Source organism: Meriones unguiculatus, chromosome 1, assembly GCF_030254825.1.
Source record: "Meriones unguiculatus strain TT.TT164.6M chromosome 1, Bangor_MerUng_6.1, whole genome shotgun sequence".
NCBI classification, from domain to species: Eukaryota; Metazoa; Chordata; class Mammalia; order Rodentia; family Muridae; genus Meriones; species Meriones unguiculatus.
This window is the reverse complement of record NC_083349.1, coordinates 149,866,441-149,883,057: the sequence shown is the minus strand read 5'-3', so window position 1 is coordinate 149,883,057 and position 16,617 is coordinate 149,866,441. Positions and strand designations below refer to the sequence as shown.

The window sequence follows — 16,617 nt, the reverse complement described above, 5'->3', positions numbered from 1 at the left end:
GTGCTTTACTTCACCTGGCTGTTGAAGCCTGTGCATGGCTCCTGAGGAGAGCTGAGATTCTTCTTTACCTTGAATTACAAGAAAAAAAAAAAAAAAAACGTAAGTGAGCTGAGAGTGTGTGCCCCCTTTCACAAATCTTCAAGGTGAGTTAGGTTTCCCACAGAGTATTGTGAACACTTTGATGGGTGTGGAAGACTTGTACATGTCTCAGGCACAGCGGTGGGAGAGCAACTGGCAGGCTTGGTTATCTGGACAGGAATCTTAAGCATCAGTTTAACTAGTACTGTAATTGGAAAGTGTTTAGAATTGTAGCTGGAGGTTGAGACCAAAAAGAGGTTAGAAGTTAATGATGTGGTAGTAACTGTTTTCTTTTGGGGTCTCCTCACAAATAAAAAGGAATGCTGTTCTTCTCTTGCCTGTCATTCTTGTGAAAAGACTCTGTTTAATTTAGCAAATCATGCATATTTCTCATGATAGAAGACCTTAAAGAAGGGCCTGGAGGGATTTTTTCATTTAATTAGTCAAGAAAGGATTTTGACAGCTGCAGAGTGTGGAAAACTGGCAGGTAGTTTATGGCTAGATCTGGGTTTTAAGAAGACCAGGGACAAGGGTTACAACACATGGAACTTATTTATGAGGTAATTCTTAGTCATGACTAAGAGCCTGTGCTCAAATGCCTGGGAAAGTTGAAAAGAAAAAAAAAATCCTGCAAAATAAATCATATCTCTGTTTGCAAATTTGCTGGGGTTAGGCAACCCTTGCTGGCTTATAAACTTCTGTAGTTCTCTACTAAAGAGCTGAATTCTTCTCTTTTGATGACTTTTCCCTGGTTTTATTTTTTTTAACAGCACAGAAATTCAATCATTTGGTTTATTTAATTGAGGAATTATTTATTTAGAAGGATTATTTTCTCTTTCCCATAGCTCCAAGAGATTTTTAAAATGCTCACATGCATGCACACACCACAGGGGCAGTCTATGGTACAGATGTGCTCTGAGCGCCCACGTGTGCTCAGGCACTTGTCCTCGGGCATCTGTACTGACTTCTGGTGTTATTTTCCTTCTTAACTGTAAAGTTCTAATTGCCAAGTTTCCTGGGTTTATAGGAAGAGAATGTGTGACATAAACATCCCACGGAAGTGTTCTTTCAGGGAGAATGAACCAAGAATTAGTTGCACTCTTACGGTTATTTTTAAGAGGTACTACCTTATACCTCAATTTCCCAAACTAATTGATAGAGTTGCCAATGGGAGCCATGCAGATTCTTACCTCACCACTCTTTAATTACAACAGCTTCACAAGCCAAGAAAAATCATTATTATTCCACTCAGCGTGACTTCTTATGAAATAAATAAACATGGCTTCAGCGCCACATGAACCTGTGTTTTGGAATGCACTCAGCAGGACGTGGCTTTCAAAATGATTTATGACAGGGAATAGAACAGATGTATTTCAAAGTTGAGAGATTCTGACAGCAATATGTATGCTCACTAACCAAGTTCCACAGCTCATTCTGTTTTTTAATTATTACTATTATTAAATACTATGGTTTGCGGTACAGTGACCCTTCATGTAGCGGCATTAGGGAATAGAATTTGTTGTTGGCCCTGCAGCATACTCTTTGTTCTGAGAGGCGTTCTAATGGGCACTGACAGGATGGCTAGCAGTTCAGAGTCCGATGCAGACTGACTTCAGTCTCCAGGTCCTCTGTCCACGAGGTGTTAGCAACGTTTGGTAAATTATTTTATTTCTTTGGGCTTCAGAGTCTTTATCTGTGTGATGGGAATTATGGTTTGACCTTTCTCCTGGGGGAAATTCTCTGTCCTGTGGAAAGCTCAGGGATATTGCTATCTGTAGAGTCTGGAATCGCATTCCAGCTTCCCTGATGGGAGCAGCATGTTCAGTCGTCCCTTTTATGCTTTCAGGCCTCATTCTCTGGAATGAGAGTGTCCTATCCACATATATATGTAATATTTTTTTTCAACCATTGCTTGCCTTTTTAAGATTGGTATTTTCCAAAGAAATACTTACTTGGCTCCAGGCAGAGCCTGGAGTAAGTGCTGGGTAAAGGCTAGCCCTTGCCACTGAGGCACATATGTATATATATATATATGTGTGTGTGTGATAAACTTGATGTGTAGTGCTTGCTGATTGACGTGGTCCAACATGTACCCAAAGGCTCTTGAGCACATAAGCCTGTTTCAGCACATGCCCAGCACTGCTCCTGGAACTCCCTGCATGGCTCTTGAAGTGAGTCAATGTTTATTTGTTTGCTTTTACCTATCCTTCTGGATTCCCATGTACTTGGAGCACATCTCTTCACTGACTCCCTCTCCTGTTTCTGTAAAACTGTAACAAGTAGTTTAAGGAGTCTCCCATACATTGCAATATCTTCCGTCTTTCTTAAGGTTTTATCAATAAAGAAAGATTCAAATATTTATACCTGTAATTAAAATATGATATCTAACTACTAAGATGTAATTGCTGTCATAACACCATGACTCCAGAATTTAATGAATTTTCTTTTTTTCCTACAAGTTTGTGAAGACTGTCAGAAACTTGCAGCTTAAATAAGATGAGCAATATATTTTCTCATAGCCAAGGTTTGTGTGTGTGTGTGTGTGTGTGTGTGTGCGTGTGTGTGTTGGTGTGATGTCTAGAAAGAAGGGCACAACAAGTCATCAAAAGTAAAAGCATTAAAGTATACTTGGCACTAGGGTAGAGGTTGGAGAATATATTGTATTATATAAATTTACCTATTTTCTGAAACTTACTTCTCTTGCCCTCATATGAAAAGCTGTTTTTCTTTTCAACTCAGTTAGGATGTAAAGCACAGAAAAAAAGAAACATTCTGGAGACTACGATGAGCTCATCTCTGGATGCATCGTGTTTCTGTTTTATTGAGGTCTGGAAATGGGTGGGTGGAGGTCTGTTTTCCTGGAGTTTCAGGTGTTGATATACTGGAGCTAGCTGTTATAGCGTTATCCTTGGCCACCTCCTATTAGCAAGCAAATAACAGCACTGGAATCTAACAGTGGCGCCACCAGAGGCATGCAGTCCCAACAGGTCCCAGAATGTCCCAGGACTGACCGGAGTCATTTTACCAGAATCTACAAAGAGCCGTTTACCTGAAAAGGGCACAAATGACCATTCAGCCCACTGAGAAGAACCACCAGAGGTCACAGTGTTTTTTTATTTCTGCCTTGAGAACTCAGGTTCTGAATGGTGTACATGAAGTGCCTCTGTAATGGCCTTTGAGTTCTTAGCATCTTTCTGAAAAGTCTATAAAAATCCTAAGTGCAGACTCTGTTCAAAAGGTTGAACAGAGTTACTGTACACATAGTTAAAGATGGTTGGATGAATTGTCTTTGGTGGCTTAAAAGCCACCAATTCTAATTTGAACTCTTGGGTGCCTTGTTATTTCTACCCAGCCTGGCTTTCTTTTTTTCTCAGATTCCTTTAAAGTTTCGTTGTGCTTATACACTAAGAAACAGTTGTTGGGACAATGAGAAAGCAGGCACAGGGTAGGAGACCACCTGATGTAGGTTGCAGTTTACCGGTTTCCTCAGTGCTTACTGGCTTTGAAGGGCCTGTTGCATTGGCCCTGGCTCTTGCTGTGCAGCCCATGCTGTCCTCCAGTGCCGTTGCTCGTCTCAGCCTCCCGCATGCTGCCCTTGTAGGAATGCTCCAATGCATCAGGCTCAGAAATACTCTTTGCTTAACTTCTCGCTAGGGATGAAGTTGCTTAAGAACAACAGAGCAAAAAGCTATAAGAAGAGTCTTTCAGGTCAAATATTTCAGCACTAAGAAAGTTTTGTCAAGTACAGCCTGGAGTGTGGCCGAACCATATTTAGAATAGGTGAGCGTGTGCAATCTACTTTCTCCATTTCTCTGCTTGATTCTTTTGTGGTTGAATGGTTTTCTGTCTCTTTATCGTATGAGGATGGATGATTTTATTGCGAAGCAGCAAGCTGCAATTTGTCTCATATTCCTCAGAAAAATGTCATATACCCTAGAATCCAAGAGGCTCGCTGTCCTTTGTCCATGCTGATTGTTCTTGTGCGGTTACATTGAATGTTGACATTGAAGATATGCTAGTGAGAGCTCTCTCTTATGCTTGAATTAAAGCAGTAGAGAATGCTGTAATTTTAAGAAGTGACATGTGTGTAAGTACAACTCATTTGATCAGCATGGCAGAGTAGATTTAACAGGAAGCAGTTTACGCTTTATAAATCCTAATGTAGGCATGACAGACATAAATATAAAGATACAGTTTCTGTAAGCAAGCTATGAAATGAAGTCCTGTTATCATATTCACTAAGCTGAGTTTGAGTAACTTGTTCAATGTTGTATAGTGTCCACGTATAGACTGAAAACTAAGTTCAAACAGGGCATGGTCCTGGAGTGTGGCCTTGTTAAGTTTTCGGAAAAGGGTAGACTCATGGGCATGGTTCTTTAAGCTTACATTTCTTTTCCCAGTATATTCCTGCAGGAAGTGAGTACCATCACTAGTAAAAATAGAGTTGGGTGGAAAAAGTTATTAATTTAAGTCAGAGTTGGGGCTTAAACAGCCGAGAGCTACAGTGTTGGGTTCATGGTAGAATGCTGGAATGGGAGAGTTCAATATTCAAATATTGTAGTAACAAGTTATATTCAAGTAGGAATTAAATGGCTAGCTGTGGTATCCAGATAGCTTGCCTAGCTTTTTCTTTTTCTTTTCTTTCTTTCTTTTTTTTTCAAGATGTAGATAGGGTTTTCCCCAGTCATTTGCTGATATTAGAAAACATAAAATAAAATGCATTTCATTTTTGAGATTTGATCACTCATCATAAGTGAGTCCTGTCCATATGTTCCACTTCCAAACCCTGTATGGCTTTTGATCTTTGAGCTGTGGTTTAGAAGTAGAATCAGTTTGGTTGACGTGAGAAAGGGCTGTAGTTTGTAACTGTAGAAAGCTGAATTGGTTGGCATTCAAGGGGTGATCTCTACAGTAGTCTCCAGACACTCACCCCTTACCAGCGACTGTGTCTGATGAGATGCTGAGTAAGAACCGGGAAGGACTTGGGACACAGCAGCGGAAGGGACTGGCTTGTCATCCCGAATGGGAGCACTGCTGTGAGTTTTCCCATTTGTAAATACTCGGTGGGAAAAGAGTCCATTTTATCTGGGAGACACGTGATATCTTTTAGTATTGACAGTGGTGGGTCCTCTCTACAGCAGGCCTGTGCAAACCTCTTTCTCTGCATTGGCTGGCTGCAGTGATATGGTCAGAGACATTACTTTTACAGTGATATATACACTCAGGTTTTCCTGTTGTAAATGGCATCATCTTTTAGAGTGGCCTCAAGCAACTTCTCCGGCTGGCACTATGGAACATCTTTATAGATTTGCTTCACATCTGTGAGTGCTTTGGGTCTGTGAATGTCTGAGGTAGTAACATCTTTTTGTCACTTAGAAAGTCGCAGGATAATGATGAACAGTCATTATAGTTAATGATGATAGAGGGTTAGAACCAACAGCACTGGTTTGTAACCAGTTCCTGTGGAGGGAGGAGTAAAAATTGAAGGAATCTTTAAGATTCCTTTCATTCAATGACTCTTTTGTTTGACAGACAACTTCCCAGCAGTGGGAAGCAGGAACCAGTCACTCATGTAGAACTTCCAAGCTCTGTAGACAATTGTATCATGTATATGTGGGGGAAAGGAAAAGCATTTTTGAAGACTCTTCTAACCTCATTGAAACAGTTGCATTCTTTGCTTTTACTGATGTCTAGCAATCATTGTGGCTGATTATTAGAATCACTGCGAAAAGAGAGAAGAAAAGAAAAGAAAAGAAAAGAAAAGAAAAGAAAACAGAAACTTAACTGCTTGGTATAATGTACCTTAACCCCACAAGTGCAGGAATCTATAAAACTTAGCATGATGGAGTGGATTTAATAGGAAGAGCAAATGCTTTACAAATCTTAATAAATGATAGACATAAATATAAAGATTTAATTTCTGTAAGCAAGCTGTGAAATGAAGTCCTGTTATTATCTTCCTTGGACTGAGTTTGAGTAGCTTGTCCAGCATTTCATAGTGTCAGGGAATTGGCAGAGAACTCACTAAGTTCACAAAGGGCATGGTGCTGGAGGCCTTGATCTGATTTGCCTCTTTTGCTGAAAATAAGTGAAGTAACTGGTAAAATATTTTGAAAGTTAAATATGAGCCAATATCTATGAAAATAAAGCCAACATTTAGGTATTAAGTAAGGATTATAAATGAATTGTGTCAAAATTACCAGGTAAGATATTTGTAAGATTTTAGATTATCACCAATATTTGGCAAGAGTATTGATTGTTCTTTTTTAAAATTAATTAATTCAATTTGCATCTTGATCATAGGCCCTCCATCCTTTCCTCCCAGTCCAGTATCCCCTCTCTCCTATTCCTCAAAATAGGGGAGCACCTACCCAGAAACCCCAGCTCATTTATTCACATGATGACCGAGTTCATCTTCCTCCCCTGCAGCCTGGTGGGGAAGCCCCATCAGGGGAAAGTGATAAAAAAAAGCAGACAATATAGTCCATGGATGAGATAATCCCCACTCCCCTAACTAGTGGGCCCACATGAAGCCTAACATGCCCATTGGGATTATCTTCTTGGGGCAGTGCATTGTAGTATGTCTATCCTGTACTATATGACTAAAATCAGCTTATAAGTGAGTATATACCATGTCTGACTTTCTGGGTCTGTGTTAACTCACTCAGTATGATCTTTTCTAGTTCCACCCACTTGCCTGAAAATTTCATGATTTCCTTGTTTTTAATGGCTGAGTAGTATTCCATTGTATAAATGTACTACGGTTTCTTTATCCATTCTTCAGTTGAGGGACATCTGGGTTGTTTCCAGATTCTGGCTATTACGAGTAAAGCTGTTATGAGCATGTCCTTGTCTGGTCTTTCAGATGTATGCCCAGGGATGGTATAGCCGGGCCTTGAGTTATGGCTAGTCCCAGTTTTCTGAGAAAGTGCCAGGTTGATTTCCAAAGTGGTTGAACATGTTTGCACTCCCACCAGCAGTGGAGGAATGTTACCCTTTTTCCATATCCTTGCCAGAATGTGTTGTCACTTGAATTTTTGATCTTAGCCATTCTGATGGGAGTAAGGTGAAATCTCTGAGTTGTTTTGATTTTTGTTTCCCTGATGACTAAGGACGCTGAGCATTTCTTTAAATGCTTCTCTCCACCATTCGAGATTCCTCTCTTGAGAATACTGTTTAGCTCTGTATTCAAATTTTTAATTGGATTATTTAGGTTGTTGGTGTTTAGTTTCTTGATATATTTCTTTATAGATTCTGGATATTAGTCCTTTTTCAGATGAAGGATTGGTGAAGATCTATTCCCAATCTGTAGACTGCCGTTTCATTCTATTGATAGTGTCCTTTGCTTTACAGAAGCTTTTTGTTTTCATGAGGCTCCATTTTTTTTTTTTTCAATGCAGTTTATTCAGGAACATTGAACAATCCTCGGACCCCGGAGAAAGCCAGCCCACAGCTTAAATAGCCTCTGGGTAGCCAACCCAGGCGTGCCACGGGGGCAATGCAAATAGGTCCACATACATGGAAGCAAGCCAGATCCTCGGCCTTAGCCAAATGTGGAGTTGTTCGTGACAGAGAGCACTCACCATCGGGAAGGTGGAAGGCGGAAACCAGCTCCATCTTTAAGGCATAGCATTCCGCAGCTCTCTACAGTTCCCCCTTTTTGTTTTAGACGCATCAGGCAAGAGTAGAGGTCTGATCTCTGATATTAGAAATAAATTGGGACTTTGTACAGATGTTCATTTAGGTGTCATCCACCCAAAGAGCATCAGACCCGTCCAATACCTTTTTCTCAGAGGCGGGACCTGGGGCATCAACCCGCATGCAATCAGACATGCTCTTCTCTGGGTCCAAAGCGGCTGACCCTGAGTGCAGTGCTTAGCCTCGCATCCTGAGCGTATCATTTTAGCTTTTTATGGTATCCAACCATGCTTGGGGAGAATGTCCTGCTTCAATGGCTGTAAAGGCCTGAATGATCATGGCTGCATCACACTGTTGTGAGACTCTAATCTTGCATATATACCACAGGCAAACCAAGGAGACCAACACCAGAAGGCCTGCTAACACTCCCATGCCCGCCCATTCCTTCAGATGATTCATGGCTGCAGCAATCCATGTTGATAATCCTGTGGCTAGTCCTGCGTCCACTCCGGTAGAATTTACTGTGACAATGGCCACTCTCAGCTGCTCCATCGTAGTATCGAATTCTCCAGTCCAATTACCTAAAATATAGCTCGACAATTGTTTAGACAGATTTGCAGCGCAGGAAAAATTCTCATGTTGTATGCTAGTGACACAAAGTCCAGCATACTTTCATTGACAGCCAGGTTGAGCGATTGAGGCTCCATTTTTTAACTGTAGATCTTAGAGCCTTAGCTGTTGTTGTTCTGTTCATGAAGTTATCTCCTGGGCCAATGAGTTCAAGGCTCTGACCTACTTTATTTTCTAATAGAGGAAAGTTCATAGCACTAAGTGCCTTCATAAAGAACTTCATTAGCAACTTAACAGATCACCTGAAAACTTTAGAAAAAAAAAAAAGAAGATGCAAACACAGCCAAGAGGAGTAGATGACAGGAAATAATCACTCTCAGGAATGAAATCAATAAATTAGAAACAAAGAGAGCAATACAAAGAATCAATGAAACCAAGAGTTGGTTCTTTGAGAAAATCAACAAGATAGACAAATCACTAGCCAAACTAACTAAAAGACAGAGACAGTACCCAAATTAACAAAATCATAAATGAAAAGGGGGACATAACAATAGAAACTGAGGAAATCCAAAGAATCATTAGGTCTTACTTCAAAAGCCTGTATTCCACAAAATTGGAAAAATCTAAAGAAAATATACAATTTTCTTGACAGCTTTTACCTACCAAAGTTAAATCAAGATCAGGTAAACAGTTTAAATGGCCCCCAAACCCCCTAAGGAAATAGATGCAGTCATCAAACATCTCCTAACCAAGAAAAGCCCAGGCCCGGATGGTTTTAGTACAGACTTCTACCAGACACTCAAAGAAGAGCTAACACCAATACTCCTCAAACTATTCCACAAAATAGAAATAAAGGACTGTTACCAACCTTATTCTATGAAGCCATAGTTACTCTGATACCTTAACCAAAGACCCGACAAAGAAAGAAAATTTCAGACCCATTTCCCTTATGAACACTGATGCAAAAATACTCAATAAGATACATGAAAACTGAATTCAAGAACACATCAAACACATCATCCACCATGATCAAATAGACTTCATCCCTGTAACATTGTGATATTTTCACATCTTGAGTTGATGTGTGCAGTCAATGGCTGACGTTCACAGCATGTATATCTACATCCAAGAGACTCAGATGCAAAGGCCAACGCTGAGGCCACTGAGGGGCTTTATAACCAGCTTTGGCCATTTCTAACCCCAGCCTTTGCGTCTCTCCAGGGAATGCAGGTTCTCCTTTCTGCACACTCACCAATCACATGTATGAAATTATCCAGTTCTGACCTAAGCCATGGACCAAGCAAGGAAGGTGTGAAGGTTGTGGGAAAACTAAAGATATTGTTGCTCCTGAAGAGCGAGGAAAAATGGTGCTCAGCACAGCTAATTCATGAAAGAGGGTGTGATTTTTCTCTCTCTTTATCCAGTTCTGGGCCCTTGCATCTTATGTCACCATGCAGTGTTCCTGACCCACCCACACTGGAAGATCTATCCGTTTTAAAAGTTCATGTGACTCCCCACTTGGAACATGGAGATAAAGTACCCTTTGTTGAAATGAAATCAGATACTGTTTTAGTTAGGGTGGAAATATCACGAGTGCCTTCAGGCAAACCCCCAGTGCAAGGAAACTCATTAAGTTAGAGAACTTGAGCCTTATTTTATTTTGTACCTGTGGGACTCTAACAGCCTAGTGGCAAATGGAAGAGCTGTGCCTGTTTTAGGATGATGCTCCAACTGGTGCCATTAAACCAATGTAATTGAAGGTTTTGTAAATTTAATATCCAAGGTGTTGTTTTCTTAGTTAAAGCTTAGAAGAAATAGAAACATTGAGAACAGTTTCAGTAAAATAAGTATTTACTTTCATATTACCCATATTGTTCTTACCGTTAAGTGAAATCATACATAAAGTCCGCTCTGTTGTCAGGTCGAAAGTGTAAGATGTTTTTATAGAAATAGATTAGAGAACAGCACTGCATTCCATAAACTGACTATAGGAGACCTTTTCAGTATGATTGACATGAAGTTGTATGGGATTTAATATTTATGCATTTTTAATTTCAGATTCAAAATGCTAATGATGTATTAATTGCACCCCTTGAGAAATTTCGAAAAGAACAGATCGGTGCAGCTAAAGTAAGTGAGACTTTTGTTTCTTATGCATTAGATATCCTCCTGATAATCAAAGGTAATCTAATATCAGATGTCAAATGTTTTAAAGTTAGAATGACCTTATAAAATATTTTGTATGTTTGAAATGACATCATTTTAAACTTTTCTTTTAGAGAGAGCCTGGTACAAAGACTGGAATTCTTTTTAAAAATAAATGATATACTTCTGAGTGGAGAACATGTCTGCATCTTATGTGGCTTCCTCCTGCCCCTGCAGTGGGTGAGAGTGGGAGTTTGTAAAATAAAAGAAGCTTTGTCCTTCGTTGGTTATGGGACAGCTACATTTTTTTTTTCTGAGCCTAATTTTGAAACTGACTTGAGTATAGTCTTAAATTCTCTTACGTTGACATATTTACTTATTATTTATTAATTTGGATATGTTCACACACATATAATAGAGTGAGCAAGTGGAAATCTGAGGACATCTTGAAGGAATCGGTTCTCTACTTCTGTGTGGGCCCTGGGAATTGAACTCAGGTTGTCAGTCTTGGCATCAGCTCCATTTCCATGATGGACCATTTCACTGGAATGCACTATCTTAGGTTTACATGTAAGCTCCTAATATGTGAAGGTTTTACAGTGAAAAATCATTATCTTTCAGCCATTCGTTTTTGTAAATTTTATTCTTTGACAGCTTCTGACAGGTGTATGATGTTCTTTGACCATATCACTCCTTGAGCTACCCTCTCTCTCTCCTCTTATTGCACTCCTCCCGAGCACATCTCCTCCTGTGTTTATCCCTGCTCTTCTCTGTGTTGGACTTTGATGTAGTCCATTAACGACCCTTCCTCCATTCCAGCATCCATGGTGATTGTTCCCTGGGATTATTCTCTCCTCGCCTTCATCCTTTCTGGCTGGAATAATGTTGAATGTTACTGATTGGCTGACACCTTTCCCTCCACTTTAATCTGTCCACAAAAATTCATGTGTTGCATCATTTCGTTCTTCAGCTCAGGAGCCCTTCGGCGGTTGTGACATTAGTAGAATATTTAACCCTAACAATATCTCCCACAAGTTGGCCCCTTGCTGCATTTCCCTGTAGCCGCCAGCAGACACAGATATTGGCTTGCCTTGCTCCGAGTGCACCTACCTGAGTGTTCAAGCTTGTCTCAGTTCTTTCCCGCTCCCGGAATATTTCTTACCTTCTCCTTTTTGAAGCCCTAACTAATGATGTAGGTCATATGGCCTACGTGTGCATCAGGAAGCACACTTGCTCATTCAGGGCCCTTTCCAGCACTCTGTTTTTCATTGACAAGTAACCTTTTCCCCCCTCTCGTAGGACAGAGTAGTTCTCAGACTTTTTTCCCCCATAATAAGTATAGAACGAGGTAATTTCAGCGGTGGCATGCTGCTTTCTCCCGGGAAGGCTTATGTTAGCAGAGGCTGTAGAAGCAGGAGCAGGAATACTCTGTGTTTTGTTTTGTGAACACCTCAGTCGTTGGGCAGAACAGCGGAGAATACACAGGAGGGTATTATGCTGTCATCCAGTAGCATTGCGAGCAGCAGCGCTTGGTCTGTCGATCATGTGGATGCTGTCGGATGGGCCTGGCGCGTTTTCTACTGACTTGTTAAGGTATCCTCACAAAGGGGAAAAATGAATTAAAAGCGAGCATTCTTTTCTGAAGTGCATGTTCATTTTCTTCTGGCAGTATGAAGTGTGCATACGTGAGGGTGTTTATCTTACTTGTTGCTCCACTGCCATCTGTTTATTTGGAGATTTCCTTATTTGGTACCTAAACCTAATGGCCCAAAGGACACTGCAACTTTTTTAGTCTGTCCAGTGGAATTTCCCACAAGCATTCTGGGGCCAATCAGCCAGCCAGGGTGGGAAAACCAGGATATGGATGAGCCTAGACTCTTCCATGGCATACAGCAAACTCTCCAGCTTGCTCACGCTGTGAACAGGAATAGATAATGCTGGTGTCTCTGGCCTCATAGCCAGACAGACGGTAGTGTTCAGCTGATGTGGATCAGAGCCAGGACCACAGACTTTATTCTGTGTGTGCTCCGTGGATCTGTAAGACACCTGATCCTCCAGTGTGGACAGTGGGGCTCCTGGTGAGTTCCAGTTGTGGGAAGGAGATGGGCTGTGCCAGAGAGAGGCATTCAAGAAGATTAATGATGGGTGATTGAACTAGAGGACAAGAGACGGTCCTGTTTTTTTGAAAGGCTGAAGATTAGAAGCTTTATCTATAAACAGTTGTCAGGGATGTATTTATTGGAAGGTTCTTGGTCTGATAGTATATGAAGAATTGAGTTCTGTTGTAGGCCAGACCTCTTACACGTGTTAGTGGGCTGGACTGAATGTTTGGTTTAATTTATCTCATGACACTGGTTGTTTAAATTCTGCAAGCATGAATCGAAAGAAGGTATTCAGAGCAATTATTGTGAGCGAGAATTCCCAGTATCTGGATGTATCCAGAAAAGCATTCTTACAGAACAAGGCCTTTGGGGGAAACTTTGGAATAAAATGACTCATGTTGTATGTTGTTGACTGTGCTGGAAATCTCCTCCTTGCTTCCAGAGGGAACAAATGCAAGGCAAAGCCACAGCCTCACCTTGAATCTGTGTTCCTCTGTAGATCCTCTGACTGTGGGGGTGGGCAGAAAAGTGCATTTCTTTTCCTTTACTTTCAGACAGCATCTTGCTCTGCTTTCCAGATAGCCTGATACCTGGTTTTGGTGTCAGGCAGACGGTGCATTCTGATTGCTTCAACCTCCTGATTGACACCATGACAGGTGTCTGCCACAACATCTGGTTGAACCTGAATTCTTGTTCAACAACTGTATGTCTCAGAAACAATAGAGTGTATAGCTGTAATTGTCTCACAGTTTTGAAATGGAAGTGACTTTAAGGAAGCCCAGGGCTCACTTCTCATGAAGCATCTCCGTGGTGGTGCAGTGACAGGAAAAATGTGACTCCCCACAGCAGCGGTGTTTTGACGCTTCCAGGCACCCATGCTGCTCCTCAAAAGATTCCTTTGTGAAATATTCGATTTTCTTTACTATTAGCAAATAGATGATTGTGCAAAATACATCTCAGTTACAAAAGCATTTAGGTGTGGCCAATCCTACTCATGTCAAACCCAACGGGTTAATCGGATTCCCTTGCTGGTGTCTGGATGGATCCCCAGCACACAGTAAGAGCTCAACACTGACTATTTCCTAGGTAAAAGCAACTTGAGAAAGAGTGGTCATAAAAGCTGAAAGCTGTTTGCATTTCTGTGAGAAATGCTTTTTTAAGGCACTGATTTTCATTTTTGAAATATTTTAATGGATGTCACCTGAGTGTTCGTCTGCGATTTTAATGTGGAAATAAGAAACTCTGCAGTAGTCACTGCGAGGCTGAACTCTCTTCTTCTCCACTGATTTCCTGTTGAAGACTGTAACAGAACGCAAACGTGCCTTTGCTCTGCCCATAGTATGGCGCAGTTCTGTCTCCGAACATTTGCTGAGGATTTTAAAATCTGCCTTGCACATGTCACTGTACTTTGTCACTGTACATCTAGAAGAGAAGTCCAGGCAGAACTGTCAGAATTATATCACAGCCACAGGATCCCTCCATGTGAAAAAATGGCTGCAGTCTGCTTTGCTGTCTTACGTATGTAAGTGGCTCTGGATAACCTTGGAGAATTGTAGATGGTCTGAACGGCAAAGCTTGCATTCACCACTTGAATTGTTTGTGCAGAGTAGTGGACAATCTCAGACACATGGCGAGAGTTGTCTGAAGTGAGGTGGCTTATGGGTCAGAGCTGGGTTTGGTAGATTACACCGTATATTCTGTCCTGTTTTCAGCAGGCCCCAGAGATACTGCTTGGAAGTGGTATTTCATGTGCTGTTGAAGGTTGCCCAGTGGGGGCATTCTCTAGCAAAACCATCAGGGTTGAATTCTCTAGGAGGATAATAAGTCATTTAATAGCATTTCTAATCTACCCACAATTCTCTTTGTTGCAATTTTTTTTCTTAAAGATTTTATTTTTTTAAATTATAAACGAGTGTGAGTCTGTGTGTGGGTATGGGCGTGTGTGTACAATTGCTCACAGAAGACAGAGAAAGGCATCATATCCTCGGGAGATGGAGTTATAGATGGTGTGAACCACCTGACATAATGCTTTCTGTAACAGCAGTGCACATTTGTTTGTTTGTTTGTTTATTCTCTTTTCAGTTTTTTGAGACAGGGTTTCTCTTTGTAGCCCTCGCTGTCCTGGAACTTGCTTTGTAGACCATGCTCGTCTTGAAATCAGAGATCTGTCGGCCTCTGTCTCTCACGTCCCGAGGCTAAAGGCATGCACTGCCGTGCTCTGCTCAGTACAGGTTCTTAAATGTTAAGTGTGTCTTCAACAGCAGTAATAACTTCATCAGGAGAGCATATGACATGTGTAAGGCTTCCAAGTTTTGACTGTTAGTGTTTGGTTGTATTTTTAAACAATATCAATAATTACCCTTCATAGCAGTTAACCAAATACCCCCAAAAGCTCTTTATGTGTAAACTCCTCACTCCGCATAGTCAGCATCATGGATGCAAAACTGTTAGTCTTTATGGATCAGGACGCTGAAGAATCAAGAAACTAAGCAAGTGGGCTGAGGTGGGATCGGATTTAAGCAAAGATGAGGACACACCCGTGACTGTTCAATAACACCAGCCATGTTTGGGTACATGCGAAAATATTTTTCTTCATTTTAAAGATGGAATAATGAGTGAGCTCCTTTGAAGAGGGTTATAGAAATAAGTTCTATGTTGTCACACAAACTTGAATTCAGACTCCAGCTAAGCAAAAATTAACTAATGCTAGTTATCTTTTGAACTTTAATTTGCTTCCATGTAGTAAGCACTAAGAAGTTCACTGCCTTTATTCTAGAGCCGATGGTAGATGTTGCTGCTGTGCAGGTTTTCATTATGGCAAAGCCCCTGTGTCTGATCAACAGGTCGGCACGCATGTAGATTACTTCACTTCACTCTGCACACGGAAGACTGAAACCAGTGGTGACTGCAGAATGTTGGTAATATGTGCTTCTCAGCGGTACCTTGGATGGACATCGCTTGGGATTGGCACACTACACAATTGCAAAGCACGGCTGTACACGGCAGCTTTAGAGTAGAAGCTGCTGACATTTTAGACGACTCACCTGAAACCCCCAAATATTAAGAGGCATTGCTAGTAACCCGGAGGTGAGCATGACCTCTAGCTGGGACCTGTGTCTAGATCTTTTAGTAATTAGACAACCTTGGTGATGCACTGTGCCTGGTTCTTTGAAGATAGAATTGTGAAGCTGTCTTGACAGTTCCTAGTGTGTCCACACATCTGCACAACTCCTGCTGAGGGATCAGCTCTGGTGGTCCTCGTCACTTCCACTAAAACCAGCTAGATGACGTCACCTGAAGACAAAGTTGTCTCTGTATTTGACCAGCAGCACCATCCGAAGACTCTGTGTTGAGGCTGAAGTGATGGTGCAGCAGTTAGGTTCACTGGCTGCTTTTGCACAGGACCTAGATTCTCAGCGCCCACATCAGGTGGCTCACAACCCCATGAGACTCCTGATCCAAGGATTCAACCTTCTCTTCCAGCCTACAAGGGCACTGGCACTCATGTGGTACACCTACATGCATGAAAGCAAACACACAAATACATAAAACAGAAAGTTAAAAAAAGACTCTGTCCTGATGTGTTGGATTTTTTTTTATTACTCACTTAGAAAGCAAAAGCATCTAGGAAGCCCAATGCCCCCTGATGAACAATTTTTTATTTTAAATAAAACAAGGTGTTCATATTTATAATTTAATTAAACCTAAATCGTAGATGAAATTACCAGTCTTTTTCCTTGGAAAGATTCTTTATGCCAGTGGCTGAATTCTAATACCTAGGAATGTTTTAAATGTTCCCACGTTTTATTTTTGTTTTATCCATTTTTAGGTCTAATACATAATTTTTAAAAAATGGTAGACCCATTTCCATGTGTCATATATAAATCGTAGTTGGCTATGAGATACAGTGGAGCCTTGCTGACGTCACAGTGCTGAGTGTTGTGAGAGCTTGAGAACTACTGCCATATATTAAGTTGATTTACATTCTTCAGTGCTTGGTCAGTGCTTGGATGGGAATCAGATTTGTTTTCTTGTAATGAAGTCTTTTTTGGTAACTAACTTAGTTCCTTTTGGTAATTCTAGG

At 41.0% G+C, this 16,617-nt stretch overlaps 1 protein-coding gene across 2 annotated transcripts in view; it reads left to right on the top strand.

Annotated features, from left to right (window-relative positions):
- Positions 1-16,617, top strand: part of Arhgap42 (Rho GTPase activating protein 42) — a 218,773-nt gene that overhangs the window by 120,940 nt on the left and 81,216 nt on the right. Inside the window, exon 5 of one of the 2 annotated variants that reach the window (XM_021643311.2) lies at positions 10,345-10,416. The exons of the other annotated variant lie outside the window; for it this stretch is intronic. Within the exon in view, the coding sequence (XP_021498986.1) occupies positions 10,345-10,416 (72 nt within the window). The remainder of the gene's footprint in view (positions 1-10,344; positions 10,417-16,617) is intronic. 2 annotated transcript variants of the gene reach the window in all.